The 15,780-nt window shown below is 31.1% G+C and overlaps 1 protein-coding gene across 1 annotated transcript; it reads left to right on the plus strand.

Moving 5' to 3' along the window:
- The first annotated feature begins 240 nt into the window (after positions 1 to 240).
- On the plus strand, positions 241 to 7,383 carry LOC134727559 (rhodopsin, G0-coupled-like). Its single transcript, XM_063591939.1, has 6 exons — positions 241 to 244; positions 604 to 769; positions 2,049 to 2,176; positions 2,616 to 2,965; positions 4,547 to 4,830; positions 7,140 to 7,383. The coding sequence occupies exons 1-6, from the start codon at positions 241 to 243 to the stop codon at positions 7,246 to 7,248; spliced, it is 1,041 nt and encodes a 346-aa protein (XP_063448009.1). The 3' UTR covers positions 7,249 to 7,383.
- Positions 7,384 to 15,780: the final 8,397 nt, after the last annotated feature.

The raw sequence follows: 15,780 nt of genomic DNA on the forward strand, positions 1-15,780 counted from the left end.
TGAAAAAATAAATCGCTGAGGAGTAAGAACTGGCGATAAAGCATTATAAAAGATAATACATGTAAATCTATATCTTTAATGTTTTAATGGGCACAAATACATACACTTATAACATTATTAACAGTACGGCAATAGAAAAGGCAAAACAATTTCATACTTTTGCTTCCTTTTTACCTGTCCTATCTTATCCAATTAATATATCATTTGACAAAATAATTTTGAAGATAAACCTTTTATAACATGGGTAGTTTGGTTCTGAAAGTTACTTATATAACTTTAAGTTTTCTAGTTTAAATTATTCTATTAGTTTGAGCCAGTTGCAAAGCTTTATTTTAATTTTCAAATCAGTGTTCTTTAAAATAATTCTTAATGCTACAATATTTGCTTGCCCACTTTTTAAATTGTTTTCAATATATGACATTTTGAGAGGAAGATTTCTTAGTATGTAGTTTTTGTCCATCTTTTCTCAGATCCCAAAACAACATAATTTCTATTAAATGTTAATCAAATTCATTCCAATATTTAAAGTCTACCTTCAAAATATTGTGTAGTTTCAAAATATTGTATCTGTTTGCATTAATTATAAATATTTCTATTTTACAGGATCATTATCAATTATGTTCAACATTTTTGTAATCATAGTATTAGTGAAAGGGAATCCTAAATACCATGCCGTGCACAACATTTTACTACTTAATATATCAGTGTCGGATTTATTACTGTCGTCTGTAGCCTATCCATTGTGGGCTTCTACCAACTTCTATTACAGGTAATGTGTCATTTATGATACTGTTATCTATTTATAGTCAATTTCTTTGTAAATTATCTAACGCGTTACTTGTAAAAGAAGGGAGAAAGATACCAGAGGGGCGTTTAAAATCATGTATCGAAAATAACACTGAACACGTCATGACTTAAATAAATATTAAAAAAATAGATAGATAAAAGCACACAAGACACAACATAGAAAACAGAAAACTAAGCATCACTAACCCCATTATCATAAAGCCTTTTTACAGTCAAAGAACTGTCGCAAGCACGTGTATTCTGTTATTGCATTTCTTTAAGTTATTTTCTATAATATACACCTGTGACATTCTGGTTCATATATTGAAGAAAAAATAACAGGTGTGTACTTTTGATCAACGACTTATTCATAATTCAACAAGAAATCTTGATATGTGTGTGATACATTTGCATCAAGTAGATAGTCAACTAAGTTTATTTTGATTTTGATGCTTGTGACCAGTGCTCTTACAACTGCCCGGAAATCACAAATGTAAAACAAATCATCGAGAAAACTAACGGCATAAAAATGTAAAATAAATGAACGAAAACTTTTATATAACACAGCATCAAACGACAGCAACTGAAGTACTGGCGCTTGACTTGGACAGGTAAGTACATACAGAATGTGGCGGGGTTTAACATGTTAGCTGACTCGATCCCGTCCCCCTAACCTGTGACAGTGGTGTACCAGTACAACATAAGAAAGAACTATAAACGTTAGTTGAAAAGGATCAACTCCTAAGATGGATACACATAGAAAAAAATATAACAAAAATACAGAGTGGACGTGACGGGGTACTTGTACGTCCAAACACCAAACAACTTAGACAGTTGACACACCCGGTCACCTTTTGGAATGCCTTCAATTCCTTTTTAAGCAGTTTTAAGAGATCTGAATATCGACATACTACTGTTGCAAATATATACACTATTCTATTAATAAATACCACTTGATAAATTTTAGAGGTCCGTTAATTTTCTTTTTTGGGTCGTTGTTATGCACTTTTTTTGACAAAACAAAATCAACATTTCCGTTTGAATTATTTTCGATTCTTAATAAAAAAAGATACCATTATGAAATTTAATCAATTAAACAATTCTGATACGTACATACTATCTTTAAAAGTACTATGACCGACCCAACAGTCAAGACTGGCTAAATATTTTTAAAAGCATTATGATATACACCAAATATTCAGTTAAGAGAAACCATATACTAGTACATGTACGGTTTAACATCCCTTAATGTTATGTTATAGATGGATATGGCCAGAGGCTGTGTGTGCATTTTCTGCGTTTTGGTGTTTCACACTAGCACAAAATGATATGAATACATTGGCAGCCATTGCGATATGTCGGTACATCATTGTATGCAAACCTCAATACGGTAAGTTCGATATTTGTATTCAGATTCGTTACCTAAAAAAGAGCATAAAATAGAAACGGAAAAAATTACAGTTATACAATGGAAAAAAAACTGTGCAACTACTTTTACAAGGCAATAAAGAAAATATGGACTCATTCGTCAAAAATTAACTGACAACGGCACGGAAAAAACGAAAAAGAACAAAATACAAAACAACAAGTGTACAAATCACAACAAAGAACAAAAAACTGTGCACAAATCCCACTATAAACATAAACAGATGTAACTGAGAAAAACCGAAAAAGGCTACAAATGGCTCTGTAACCCAAAAAAATATTGATACAGCATATATCAAAAATTGGTACATGATTTAAAAATGAAAAGATGTACAATAAAGGTTATGATCACAAGTTATAACAATGCAGAAATAAATTTTATTCATATTTTGTTTTCTTTTCAGAATATTATTTGAAAAAGCCTAATTTCAAATATTGGATTTTAGTAGTGGTCTGGACTCATTCTGTGATGAACACGGTTCCACCATTCTTTGGATGGAGTTCATACAAACAGGAAGTCTTCGGCACTTCATGTAGTATCGACTGGACCGGAAAATCCGCTTCAGTTATATCATATAACATTGTAGTTACACTGACCTGCTACTGTGTACATTTAGTCATATTTTGCTACTGTTATACATATATAATTCGGGAATTAACAACTTTACCTAATCCGCCTATATCAGAACATATAATTCCAGTAGAAAGAGTACGGTGGTATCACAGAGTGTCAACATCGAGGGCAGTGACAGTGGTAAGTTCAACATTGTGATCATACGTAAGTATAGGATTCTATTAGGAATTTGAAAACAAAGCAATGGTAAATAAACGGACAAAATTACATGCCAAAATTGGGAAATGTATTGGTACCAAAGCAGATGTGACATAAATAAATGAGATGTATACACTTTATTTCATATTATAAAACCAAATCAGGAGAATATCTTTTAAATTTTGAATCATCATTTAAAGTAGAATTGATTATTTTAATTAAAGGAGACCAATATTATGGACAACTCCCACATTACAATATACTCCGAAGAGTGAACTTAAAATGAAAAATAAAACAGAAACAAACTATGCAATAAAATATAATGAACATGAGCCTTTGGAAACTTATACAAACTAAAAATGAAAAATTCGAAAAAAACATTTACGTCAAGTTGGAAATGGAATCTTAAATGAGATGTGGCATGAATGCAATGAACCAACCATTTACCAGAGTCAATTTTCAAAGGTAGGGGACAATTATAGGGCTTAGACAATGAGATAAAAAGTAAAATCACAAAAATACTGAACTCAGAGGAAAATCAAATCGTAAAGTATAAAAAATCAAATGACAAAACACATCAAAACGAATGGACAAGAACTGTAACCCATGGTGTAAAATCGGTTCTTAAGCTGTTTGTCTTGAATTTTATTCAATAAAATATTATATTCTATCATATAACTTATTTGTATTTTTTTGTTATGCAGCTCCTTAATCTTTAAGTCAATATGAGTTTATTATCTGTTTTATCATAATTTTCTAGATGATATATTGTTTCTTTTCCGTTGAATAAGCAACGTTTAAACACATCTTTTTTTTAATTCTAGAATCTATCAATGTGACATATTGAAATAATATTTCGTTATCATTTTGTTTAAAAAAACTTTACTATTGAAACTGTATAATTGCATTGCCAAAAGAATTAACATTTGAATTCTTATTTATGCAACTTGAGTTACCCATTTAATTGTGAGTAAAACGAAGAGAATCAATTTTATTCGTCCCATAATTCATTCGTATACAGGTAAAACAATCATTTGCACATTTTAATTCTATAATATGAAATGGAAAAGACCTTTACTTATCGTTAATTTTGTCGGTATGTAAATATCTATGTTTGTATTAGGTTTAAAGACAATCGGCAATCTTTGTCGGTCATCTGAATTGTAAATTAGATGTCGTCTAGTTAGCAATACGCACAAAATGCTGATACTCTATAACGAGTTAATACTGTGTTATTTATTTCCATTTGGACTTTTTGTAACTTGAATATACAGTTAGTATCAAATAACAAGTATGATAATTTAAGTCATATCGGCGATCATGAATTTGACATCTAATGAATTTTATGGAAACTATTCATGTGTAAAGTGATTTCCCTTTATCTTAAGTTGTAAACATCTGATGGTGTAATCTCATTTACAATCATACCAGATCTTCGAAATTTTGTAGTGTATGTGTTTTCGTCTTTTCCTAAAACCCATCCATATGTTCTGTAAAAAATGTGTTACAACTTCAAATATTTTCATTTCATCTTACATGAAACGATTTTTTTTACTTTTGCAGACTTCGTTATCAATGGTAGGCGTGTTTCTGATAGCATGGACGCCATATACCGTTGTATCAATTTATAGTATATGGTCTGATAGTTTATCTACATGGATGCTTCTGTTACCAACGCTACTAGCAAAAAGTTGTACATTGCTTAATCCGACAGTATGTGCTTTAATGAGTAGCAAATTCAGGAAGGCAGCAAGGATGATGTTTTGTAAAAATAAAAGAATACATCCAACTGTTGCTGTGTTTGCAGTTCCCGAATTAAGGAATAGCACTACCTCGTCGTGCTTAAGGTATTCTATGATTTTAATATAAATATATATATATACTAGAACACACCCGCGACAATCATGGGTCCATAATATTTAAGTACCTATATCTTATTTTTATCCAGGATTTTTAGATTTTGTATTATCATCTGATTAAGTCATGGTGATTATGGTACACAGTTGTTTTCTATGCTTTGAAACTCAACACCGTGCCTGTTTACTACTATAACCGGACTTCTAGTATATACTTAGCGGTTTCCCGTTCATTGCCATTCTATAAAGTAAAATAACTCAAATACCGAACTCATACGAAATTCAAAACGGATATTATGTAATCTTATGTGGAAAATGTGGATTAAACCTGGGTTTAGAGCTAGCTAAACCTTTTTATGCGTTTCCAGGGTGACACTATTCCTTTTATGTATATAATTGCTTTTATTTATATATTGCTTTTATTTAGAGATGAGAAAATCAGTTAGATGTTCTATTGCATTCATTTGGGGGAAGGATATCTTTTTTGTAGTTAGAACCGTCACAGCAAGGTTGGGAAACTGTAAAGGCATTTGCTCGCATTAAATCCGTACCGATATCGTGTGTTGACTTACACCACGAGCTATGATGGTGTTCCTATTAAAGAAGTGAGATACAGAATATACATATATACCGGAAACTTCATGTGATATATACTAATGGTATCCGTATCGAATTCGACACGGAACTTGTTAATTATTGTTAATTATGTGGAAATCAAAATTGCCTGGAACTTTTAATCATCCCCATTGTCCTATATTTAATAGTGAAATAAAAAGACAAATTCGTCGATTGATTTGTCGTTTTCACGTCATGTCGGTTCGTTATTTTAGAAGTATTCTAGATATGTGAATTTGCAACGATGGGATCGGAAATATTCATTCACAGTAAATTCTGAACGTCAAATAAAACGTTTTTGTTCTTTTCAATACCCTGAGTAAAGCGATTTCAAATGATATTTCGTTTCAAATGTCAAGACAAAGCATTTTAATATCTAACATGTCTAAAGAGAAATAAAGATGAAAAACAAATTAAGCCGAAATGCTTTTTTGTTATCTTTATAGACATAACATCTATGATTAATTAACTATTATTGTATTCCTGATAACAACTGTTTCTAAAATCGTTACTTTATGGAAATAATACTCTCTTTAAATCTATTGACCAAGATAAATGAAATGTTAGATGTAGTTGACGTATTTGCACTTCATAATACAAAAATCAAAAATAAGTTTAACCTGTCACAAAATCCACTATAAAAAATATGTTTAAGCTAACCTGTCACAAGGAAATTTAGAATATTCGCTACTCGTTTCTATCTTTTTAATCCTCTAGTGTTATCAAGGAAGTGCAAATAAAAGCATTTTCCGCTAATCCTAAGTTTATTTTCACATTTTGTTAGTGTTATTAGTTTAGAGAGAATCATTTCCTGCAAATTCAATTGATTATATCTCAAAGGCAAGTACACATACCTGTCATATGTTTTTACTTTTTAATTCCGTTCAGGATTATTATTACCCGTCCTCTGGTGTTGTACTATCACCATCTACTGTAAAAGTATTAATGGGGCCTCGATGACCTAGTGGTACTAGTAGTCTATTCAAAGTAATCCCCAGTGGCAGTGTACGTACAAATCCGATCGACTTCTTTCTTCGAGTATGATTGCGTTTTCCCAGTCTCTGTCAATATTTTGATCACACACACATAGTTTATTTCTTTTGAACACTGCCAACTTAAACTATCGTACTATAGTGTCTTTCAATGAAAAGTCAAATGTTGATATCTGTTATATTAATTTCTTTTTCCTTTTACTTTACACAATGCTGTGAATATACTACACACATACATCGATATAAATATAGAAGATATTTTACGTTTGCCAATGAGACAGCTCTGTACAAGAGACCAAACGGCATCGACATTAACAATAATAGGTCATTGCACCACCTTCCACAATGAGGAAAACCTATAGCGCATAATTAGCTATAAAAGGTCCCAAATCTTACAACAGGCACATACAGAATGAGGCAGGGTTGAATAGATTTCCTGTTGTCAATTCCTTCCCCCTAACTCGTGACATATTTAATTATTAAGATTAAATTATCGAAAATAATCGAAAAGAGCTTAACTCATCAGATCAATACAAAGAAGAATGTGAATTTTGAATGTTGTAATATTCTTATCAAATATTTATATTGTATATCTGAACATCATTTTACAGTAAAAAGAAAGCATCAGCTTGAAATAATGACGACCGTTTATAATCTATATAAACATATCAACATATCTTCATCTCATTGCAGAATTAGTGGTCACGATGAAACAATTCAATATCGAGGAAATTTGGCCCAAAATGATGTCTTCATAGGTGATATGACAATAACATTGCCAGTTGATAATAATTTAGTATGATTGATTTAGAGGTACACTGTACATTCAACTATAAGTAAGAGCTGATAAAACTTCTAATGCAGACATTATAGTTGTAGAGCTCAAGCCTATACAACTGAAAGATGTGCCTCTGCAACAGAAACAACTTTTCACCATTTGTCAGGGCCTTTAGATTTTTAGAAAATATACTAGTATAATCATTTTGCTACTAATAAAGTAATATGTTTATCAATATTAAGCGAAGGATAGGTAACAATTCAAATCTCATTGAAAATCATCTGCAATTAAAACATGAAAAGGCAAAGAAAAAAAGCTAGCAAAGAAATGCAGTCTAAAAGCCATGATTCAGTAAAGAAATATTAATGTGGTAATTCAATGCAAGTAATTTCGCCAACATATATATAGGAAGATGTGGTATGAGTGCTAATGAGACAATCTTCATCCAAGTCACACGTTATAAAAATAAACCATTATAGACCGAGGTACGTTTTTCAAAACGGAGCCTTGGCACACACCGAACAGCAAGATATAATGGTCCCCAAAATTTACTAGTGTTGAACCGTTCAAACGGGAAAATGACTTTATCACTAGTTTAAACGATAGTCATCATCATGCAAACCATGTCTTTTTATTACACAACAGTAGTCATGTGTTCTGCGTTTATGATATAAACATTCACTAAAGATACTTGGCTTACAATTTGAAACGCCAGAAGCGTGTTTTGTATGCGTAAAAAAATCACTGGCGCATGCATCAACATAGTTATAAGCCAAATGAAAAACAACATGGAAGAGCATTTAAACCGAAAATATTATAAGATAGCATTTCAACAACGTCCAATTTCTTCTATAACATAAACCATCCATCTTCATGCTGTGATTTATAACATAACATATACACAGCTACTTTTGCATAGGTACTATTTCTGTACTTAAATTATGTAGTACTGGAAATTTCCTTTTAGTATTTAGTACTATTTCTTTACTTTAAAATCATTGTAATATCTAGGTAATTGTATTCTACAGTACTTACTTGATTTGTACTAAAACTTTTGGACAGAAAAAATACAATATTCCATGTTTTAAAATCATAATTTTAAGAGATTTGAAAAAGAAACATTTTCTTAATACTGAAAATGTAACGAAAGTAACCAAAAATCTGTAGTACCTAAATTTCACTGAAGTGCAAATTATGTACTGTTAAATACAGGTATCTAAATATTACAATAATTTTAAAGTAACAAAATAGTACTGAATATTAAAAGTTAATTTCCAGTACTACAGATTTTTAGTACAGAAATAGTACCTATGCAAAAGTAGCTGTGTAGTATCTTGCCAACACACAGTTTTAGCAAACTACAAAAAAACACCGTAAATTGGTTTATTCTGGCTGTAGTTTTATGTTGTTTTTTTGGGTGCCTCCATTGAATGTGCCAAAAATTAAACACTAAAATTTGAAACGCCAAAATCGTGTACCGGTACAACAATATTGTTATGGTTATTGTTAGGGAAAACTTTCTATGTTATCATATCTTCCGTATATTTACTACTAGTATTATTCTATACATAGCCAATTCTGCAAATGAATACCTGATATAATTTGACAACATTACTATATAATTTTTAATTAATTGTCAATTTTCGGAAATTGTTAAGAAAATATGATGAATTTTTATTTACACATGTCATAAATATGCCAAGCTTTTGCTGATTAGTTGATAATTATAATACCAAAACTGCTTGTTATCCTTTATCTTTAATTAATAGATATGTACTGCCACAGGCATAAGGATCAAAAATTAAGATCTTGATCATTAATAAATTAACATGTACTGTGATATAGCTCATTAAAATAAGGTTGTTCCAAAATTAAAAACATCAATTGGACGACGCATCAAAACTACACAAACCAAAATAAAACACATGCCTTTTGAGAGAAAACCGCCAAGTTATCCCGACACCAAAACTTTCCAATTTACGGTATTGTCTTATCAGACGGTTAACCAATAATTTCTCTTTGAGTAAGCGAAGTTGTGTATTACAATTCGATGGACAATTTGAAATTGTCAAAATAGGTATATGTCGATTAGTCAAATCAATCATATCATCACGTTGTGGATAAAAATAGACAAGAACTTTGATAGATCTGCAATAAACACGCACAACATTAGGATAATATATTAAATACTAATAATGTTTCTGGTTTTTTTTTTATACCTATATCATGTATATCGAATGGCGAATGGACGTTTTCTGACATATTTTTATTTCTATGTTGGTTTGTACTCTAAAGCCAGTTGGCTGTTTGGGTTTCTAATCTAATTTGACTACAGAACTAGAAAAAAACCGGTCATACAAGTAGCAAGTTAAGCTAGCAATAAATCAGGTTTAACATAAAAAAAATCAGTATTGTGACAGGTGTTTTTTTTAATTTTCCGTTTGATCATTATGGTCAGATTTATATGGACTTCCCTTCATTTTCTTTTTGTAATTTGTTGTTTCTGTAATTTTACTAATATTTTGTGAACAATAAGATGTGATTATCAAAAACCTATCATGAAAAAAAACCAACCCGAGGTCGTATGATAGTTCATTGCCTTTAGCATGGCGACTACAATACTCCTTTGTTTGACTTGAATGAAATAAACTTATCTAGAAATGCTAATGCACTATTTTCCAAAGGTTACTACATTTATTAGTAGGATTTTTTTCAATCATTGACGTGATTGCAAAAGATAAATTGTTTCTTTTTGTACTATACTGCTTTTAACTATCTGTTCATTTGTTATTGTCTTCAAAGCTATCATTTTTATTCGTGCTTTGTGTCTATTTGTTTCTTCTTCGCAACTTTAATATAAGGGGAAGAATTAAGCGGTCACAAACAAGTATAACCTCGCTACATAAGTTATTGTGTCGCTGTTGCAAGTACATTGAGTGTTGTTACATGTAGCTGTCGTTGTTTTATGTCTGTTATATTCTATTTTTTCTTTCGTAAATTTGAGTATTACATAAGGCCAATATTTCTTGTTTGAATAGTTCCATCTTATTTTATATCAGGACCGACTTCACGGTATGGGTGTTCGCATTGTAGAAGGCTTTTATCGGTTGTATATACTTCCTCTAAACTCTGGTGGATAGTGGCATCTTTGTCTATCTTATCGCATCTCCTTATTTTTTATAAGTATACAACTTTCTAACTTTATGATACAAACGTGTTGCTATAATATTCTCAGTTATATCACCCTAATCCTTTAAATTCAAATGAAACACAAACAAATTATTCAAGTTTTTTTTATGATGTTTATACATGTTAGATTTTTTTAATGTGTGTCATATTAATTAGCAATATACCTTTAATCTTATAAAAAACCCCATTAATTTCCGATTAATCATTGTCCTTACCAAAAGGTCAACTGTGAACCAGAGCTTAATATAACATATTGATATTTAATATATATAAGAAATGTGATATTATTACTGATGACCATCTCAATTAAATATCAAGTGACGTTGAAGTTGGAAACTGTAAGTCACTGTACGATCAATTAACAGGTGCAGATATAAAACCAAGTATCAAACCATGCCAGTGAACTTAACTGTTAATTTACAAAGCAAGTAGCACTATTAACTTTCTTAACAGTGTATTAGAAATAATAAAATAGAAGAATGCTGTATGATTGCCAAAGAGACAATTTTTTGGACAGAGAAAGAAAATCAAGTAAAAGTAACTAACAACTGCGGACTAATTCAAACTGCAAATCAAGCTATGAAATGTCCGAAATGAAAAATTTAAGACAAACCAAACGATAAAAATAACAATCTTATTTAACAAATCAGTCAACAAAAACGAAATTCGATATACAGCAATAAATGACAATCACTGATCAGAGGTTCATGACTTGGGACATACACATTTAGGATTTTACAAATTGGGCCGATTGTTTTCTAGTTTAAATTATTCCACATTTGTTATTTCGTGGCCTTTCATAGCCAACTATACGGTTTTCTAATTGGTTAAGTCATAACAGTGACCTTTATATGCTTACATCAACTTTAAAACACTTCCGGTGGATATTTGTCTTTTTTTGTAATTTTACCGCATGAAAAACAATCAAATGAAGAAATTATTTGATGATGTTGATAGTTGAAAAATATGAAGTTCTTGTTATCATGGTTATGTTTTTATGTTTTTTTTTAATATCATTCATTGTCTTTACCAAAACATTTTCAAAGGGCATCAGGTAAACAAAGACATGATATAAGAATAAAAAGAATATGTAATAAGTTTATTCTTTAGTTTTCTATGTTGTGTCATTTGTACTATTGTTTTTCTGTTTGTCTTTTTCATTTTTAGCCATGGCGTTGTCAGTTTGTTTTAGATTCATGAGTTTGACTGTTCCTTTGGTATCTTGTGTCCCTCTTTTATAAACGTCATTGGCATCTTATGGAATAACTGTTTCATAAATGATATCGGTTACGTGCCTTACGTCGTTACTGCAATTCCATTCCCTTTCATGAATGGGACCTACCGAATTAGACTATTTACCGGATTTATTATGACATGAGCAACATGACGGGTGTCAAATGTTAAACAGGATCTGCCTACCCTTCCGGTGCACCTGATTTCACTTCTTTAGTTTTTTATGTTGTGTCATGTGTACTATTGTTTGTCTGTTAGTCTTTTTACATTTTTAGCCATGGCGTTGTCAGTTTATTTTCGATTTATGAGTTTGACTTTCCCTCTGGTATATTTCGTCCCTCTTTAAAAGATCAAGTGACGTAGTAATTATAAATTATAGGTCACTGTACGATCAATTAACAGGTAGAGAACATATATTAATACAAATGTTAAACCGTGCGGAGGATATATTAAACGTTTATTTACAAAGCAAATTGTACTATTTCTCTCAGCAAGTTATAATATAAAAAGACGATGCTGTATGATTGAAAAAGAGGGACGAAAGATACCAAAGGGACAGTCAAACTCATAAATATAAAACAAACTGACAACGCCATGGCTAAAAATGAAAAAGACAAACAGAAAAACAATAGTACACGTGACACAACATAGAAAACTAAAGAATAAACAACACGAACCCCATCAAAAACTAGGGGTGATCTTAGGTGCTCCGGAAGGGTAACAGATCCTGCTCCACATGCGGCACCCGTCGTGTTGCTTATGTGATTACAAATCCGGTAAATAGTCTAATTCGGTAGGTCAAATTCATGAAAGGGAAGGGGATTGTAGTTACGACGTAAGGAACATATCCGATATCATTTGTGAAACGGTTATTCCATAACGTTCAACCAACTCGTGATTGCGATTTCTTTATACAAGATTAGACAATTCTTTACTAGATATGAAATAACGTAGAGGTTGTCATATAGGTCATGGTATGAACTTCAACTCAGGATAATATAAAAGGATAAAAAGAAGATATGGTATGATTGCCTATGAAACAACTCATAGTAATAGACCAAATGACACCGCAATTGACAACTAGAGATCAGTATACGGCCTTCAATCATGAACAAAGCCCATACTGCAAAGTCAGCAATAAAAATTCCCGAACTGACAAATGTTAAAGAAATAAAACGAGATTTCAAACGGCATTATGAACGAAAAACAAATATGTAACACGGCAACACACGAAAACTACTGAAATACAGACTGATGGCTTGGGACAGGCACATACAAAGTGTTGCAGTGTTAAACATGTAAGTGGGAGGCCAACCCTTGGGACAAACACTAAACATTAACCCATACTGCATAACAAGCTATAGCATGTCTAAAACGACAAATGTAAAGCAATTGAAAAGAAAGAAATAACAGTATGATTAAAAAACAAGCAATCAACGAGAAAGAAGTAATATAGACAGCAGCAAGAGGCAATGATCAAAGGATCCTGACTTTGAACAGACATACTCAGAATGTACCGGGGTTAAGCACGTTTGTAGGTACCCAACTGTCACCGTTGTTTGCTGTTTATAATGAACATCTTAAAGTAGAATTTATTTTAATCTGTTTAAAAAGTTCACAACCAGGTTCTAGAGGAACGCCAACTTAAATTGTCAATGTTTTTTTTAATTGTCGAATCATGATCTACTTTATTTTCCTAACGCATAATGATTCTATGTTTCTTCCAAATGCTATACCTGATTTTAATAAGACTAGAATTTCTATAAAGTCACCCGATAGTTTTCTAGTTTAAACTGTTTCAAATTTTTTGTGTGTAGACCATTTATAACCGACAATACGATAAAGGGTTCTTTAATTGTTGAAGTTCATACAGTACTCTATATTTGCATACATCTACTTTAAATGACATCTGATGGGCAGCTGTCTTTTTTGTAATTTTACCGCATCTCTTAGATTTATTAGTAAAAATCATTATACCTCTTTGATACAACTGGGTTGCTATAAATTAATAGTTTCATAATGAAAACCCTTCTATCCAAAGTAAAAAAAAAAAAATATTTTCATGATATTGAGAGTAGGAAAATATAAAATTGTTTTCAAATTTCTTAAATTATTTTGCAAATGAATTTTAATTTTATAATAAATCATTATTTTCCTCTTATTCATTGTCCCCTCAAAAAAGGTTATCTGGTATACAAAGAAATGATATAAAAAAAGATATGATGCAATTGTCAATGAGCGTCTCAATCAAAGATCAAGTGACGACGTACAAGTTAGCAACTATAGGTCACTATACAATCAATTAACATTTACAGGTATAAATCACAAATGTCAAACAGTGGCATTTTTATATTCAACTTCGAAGCAAGAACAAATATTCGGTTTTCTAAGCAGTTTATCATAATTTTTTATATAGATAGGAAAATGTGGTATGATTAGCCAACAGCCTTTTTATTTTCACCACAGACCAAATGACGTAGAACATAATAGCTATAGGTCATCGTTTCCTTCAACTACGATCAAACCAACTGTTTATCAAGCTATAAAATGACCGAAATGACAAATGTAAAACCATTCAAACGAGAAAAAACACATCTATGTCTATAGAAAAAAACGAAAAAGAAATGTGATATACAACAGCAGACGACAACAACTGATCATATGTTGCTGACTTGGTACATGCGCATTCAGAATTTAGCAGGATACAAAATGTTCCCAACTCTCCACGACTTTATATAATGATTATATGAGACTAGAACGTTTTCAATTTTTTTAACAAGTTATCAACCGAAAACTAAATACACAATATCTTCAAATATCAAATGATTATTTATTGAAGAATATTCATCTACATTCATTCCTTATCGAGTTTCCACTTAATACTAATCTCCAATGTTATACTCGATATAATAAAACTTATATATTGTTACAAACTATGCCGATAGTTTTTTTTTCATTTCAACTGGTTAAATTTTTTCTTATATATGCCTTTTATAGCCGATGACACGATATAGGTTTGTGACGTTGACAATGCTATTCCGTAGTGTGTTATTTATGACGTTAATAAAATATACATATTCCTTACATTACAGTCGTATGCTCCAATTTTAAAATTGATAGTTTTACCGCATATATTTTTCAGGAGTTGCAGTATAAAGAAGGATAATCAAACTTTGTCTCGAAATATACATTTTATTTATACTCGACTCTAAACAGGATTGAAATCCTGTTTTAAGCCTTATACAAACACAATTCATGTATCGGGACAATGTATGTATAGATTATAACATGCCCTTTCTATATTGGCCCTGGTATCATCCCGAGACTCCCAAATCGGCTTCGAAGCTTTAGCCGAGGGCCGATATGGGTCGAGGGATGATACCCGGGGTCAATATGGAAAAGGCATGCTATAATTTTTTTATCACATATTTAAGTTCTGCAGAAAAGAGAAAAAAATGTCAATTATAACAATTTAATGATACATAATAGGTAAATCTTTCACAATTTATCACGGACGTGTCGTTAAGGATGCAATGACGTCACGTCATTAGGAATAGGGCACAATATCAATATCTCTTTTTTGCCCCGGGCAATTTTAAAGTTATTGCATATGCAAAACCTAAGGTATTCATAACAAATATGTGATAAGCATGGTTATTCTATATATATTTACCCATTATTGAAATCTAGTGATTAGATGCTTTTTTCGTCAATATACTGCATCTCCTTTTATATATCCGTAGAATACATTTTACCTCTAAAATACAACCGTGATGCTTCATGTATACATTCTTATTTTGATCATCCTATTACTTTCAATCCACATGAAAAACAATTAAACTATTTTCATCATGTTGATAGTTGTAAATTAAAAGCTGGTTTTTATGTTTCTGATATTATTTTTCAAATGAATCAAATAATAACACATGTCTATCCTTTTATTTATGGTCCCTACCAAAAGGTTATCTGGTAAACTTAGAAGTGATACAAGATTAGAAAAATACGATATAACTGTCAATTAGCATCTCAATTATTTATCAAGTGACGTAGAAATTAGAAATTATAGGTCACTGTACTATTAATTTACAGGTACTGATATAAGCACAAGTGTCAAATATTGGGGTTAATATACGT

Source organism: Mytilus trossulus, chromosome 8 (assembly GCF_036588685.1).
Source record: "Mytilus trossulus isolate FHL-02 chromosome 8, PNRI_Mtr1.1.1.hap1, whole genome shotgun sequence".
NCBI classification, from domain to species: Eukaryota; Metazoa; Mollusca; class Bivalvia; order Mytilida; family Mytilidae; genus Mytilus; species Mytilus trossulus.

Coding starts and splice junctions, on each gene's coding strand:
- LOC134727559 (XM_063591939.1), top strand. Junction 2,177..2,615: donor TGTATGCAAACCTCAATACG/GTAAGTTCGATA, acceptor TTTTCTTTTCAG/AATATTATTTGAAAAAGCCT. Junction 4,831..7,139: donor ACTACCTCGTCGTGCTTAAG/GTATTCTATGAT, acceptor ATCTCATTGCAG/AATTAGTGGTCACGATGAAA.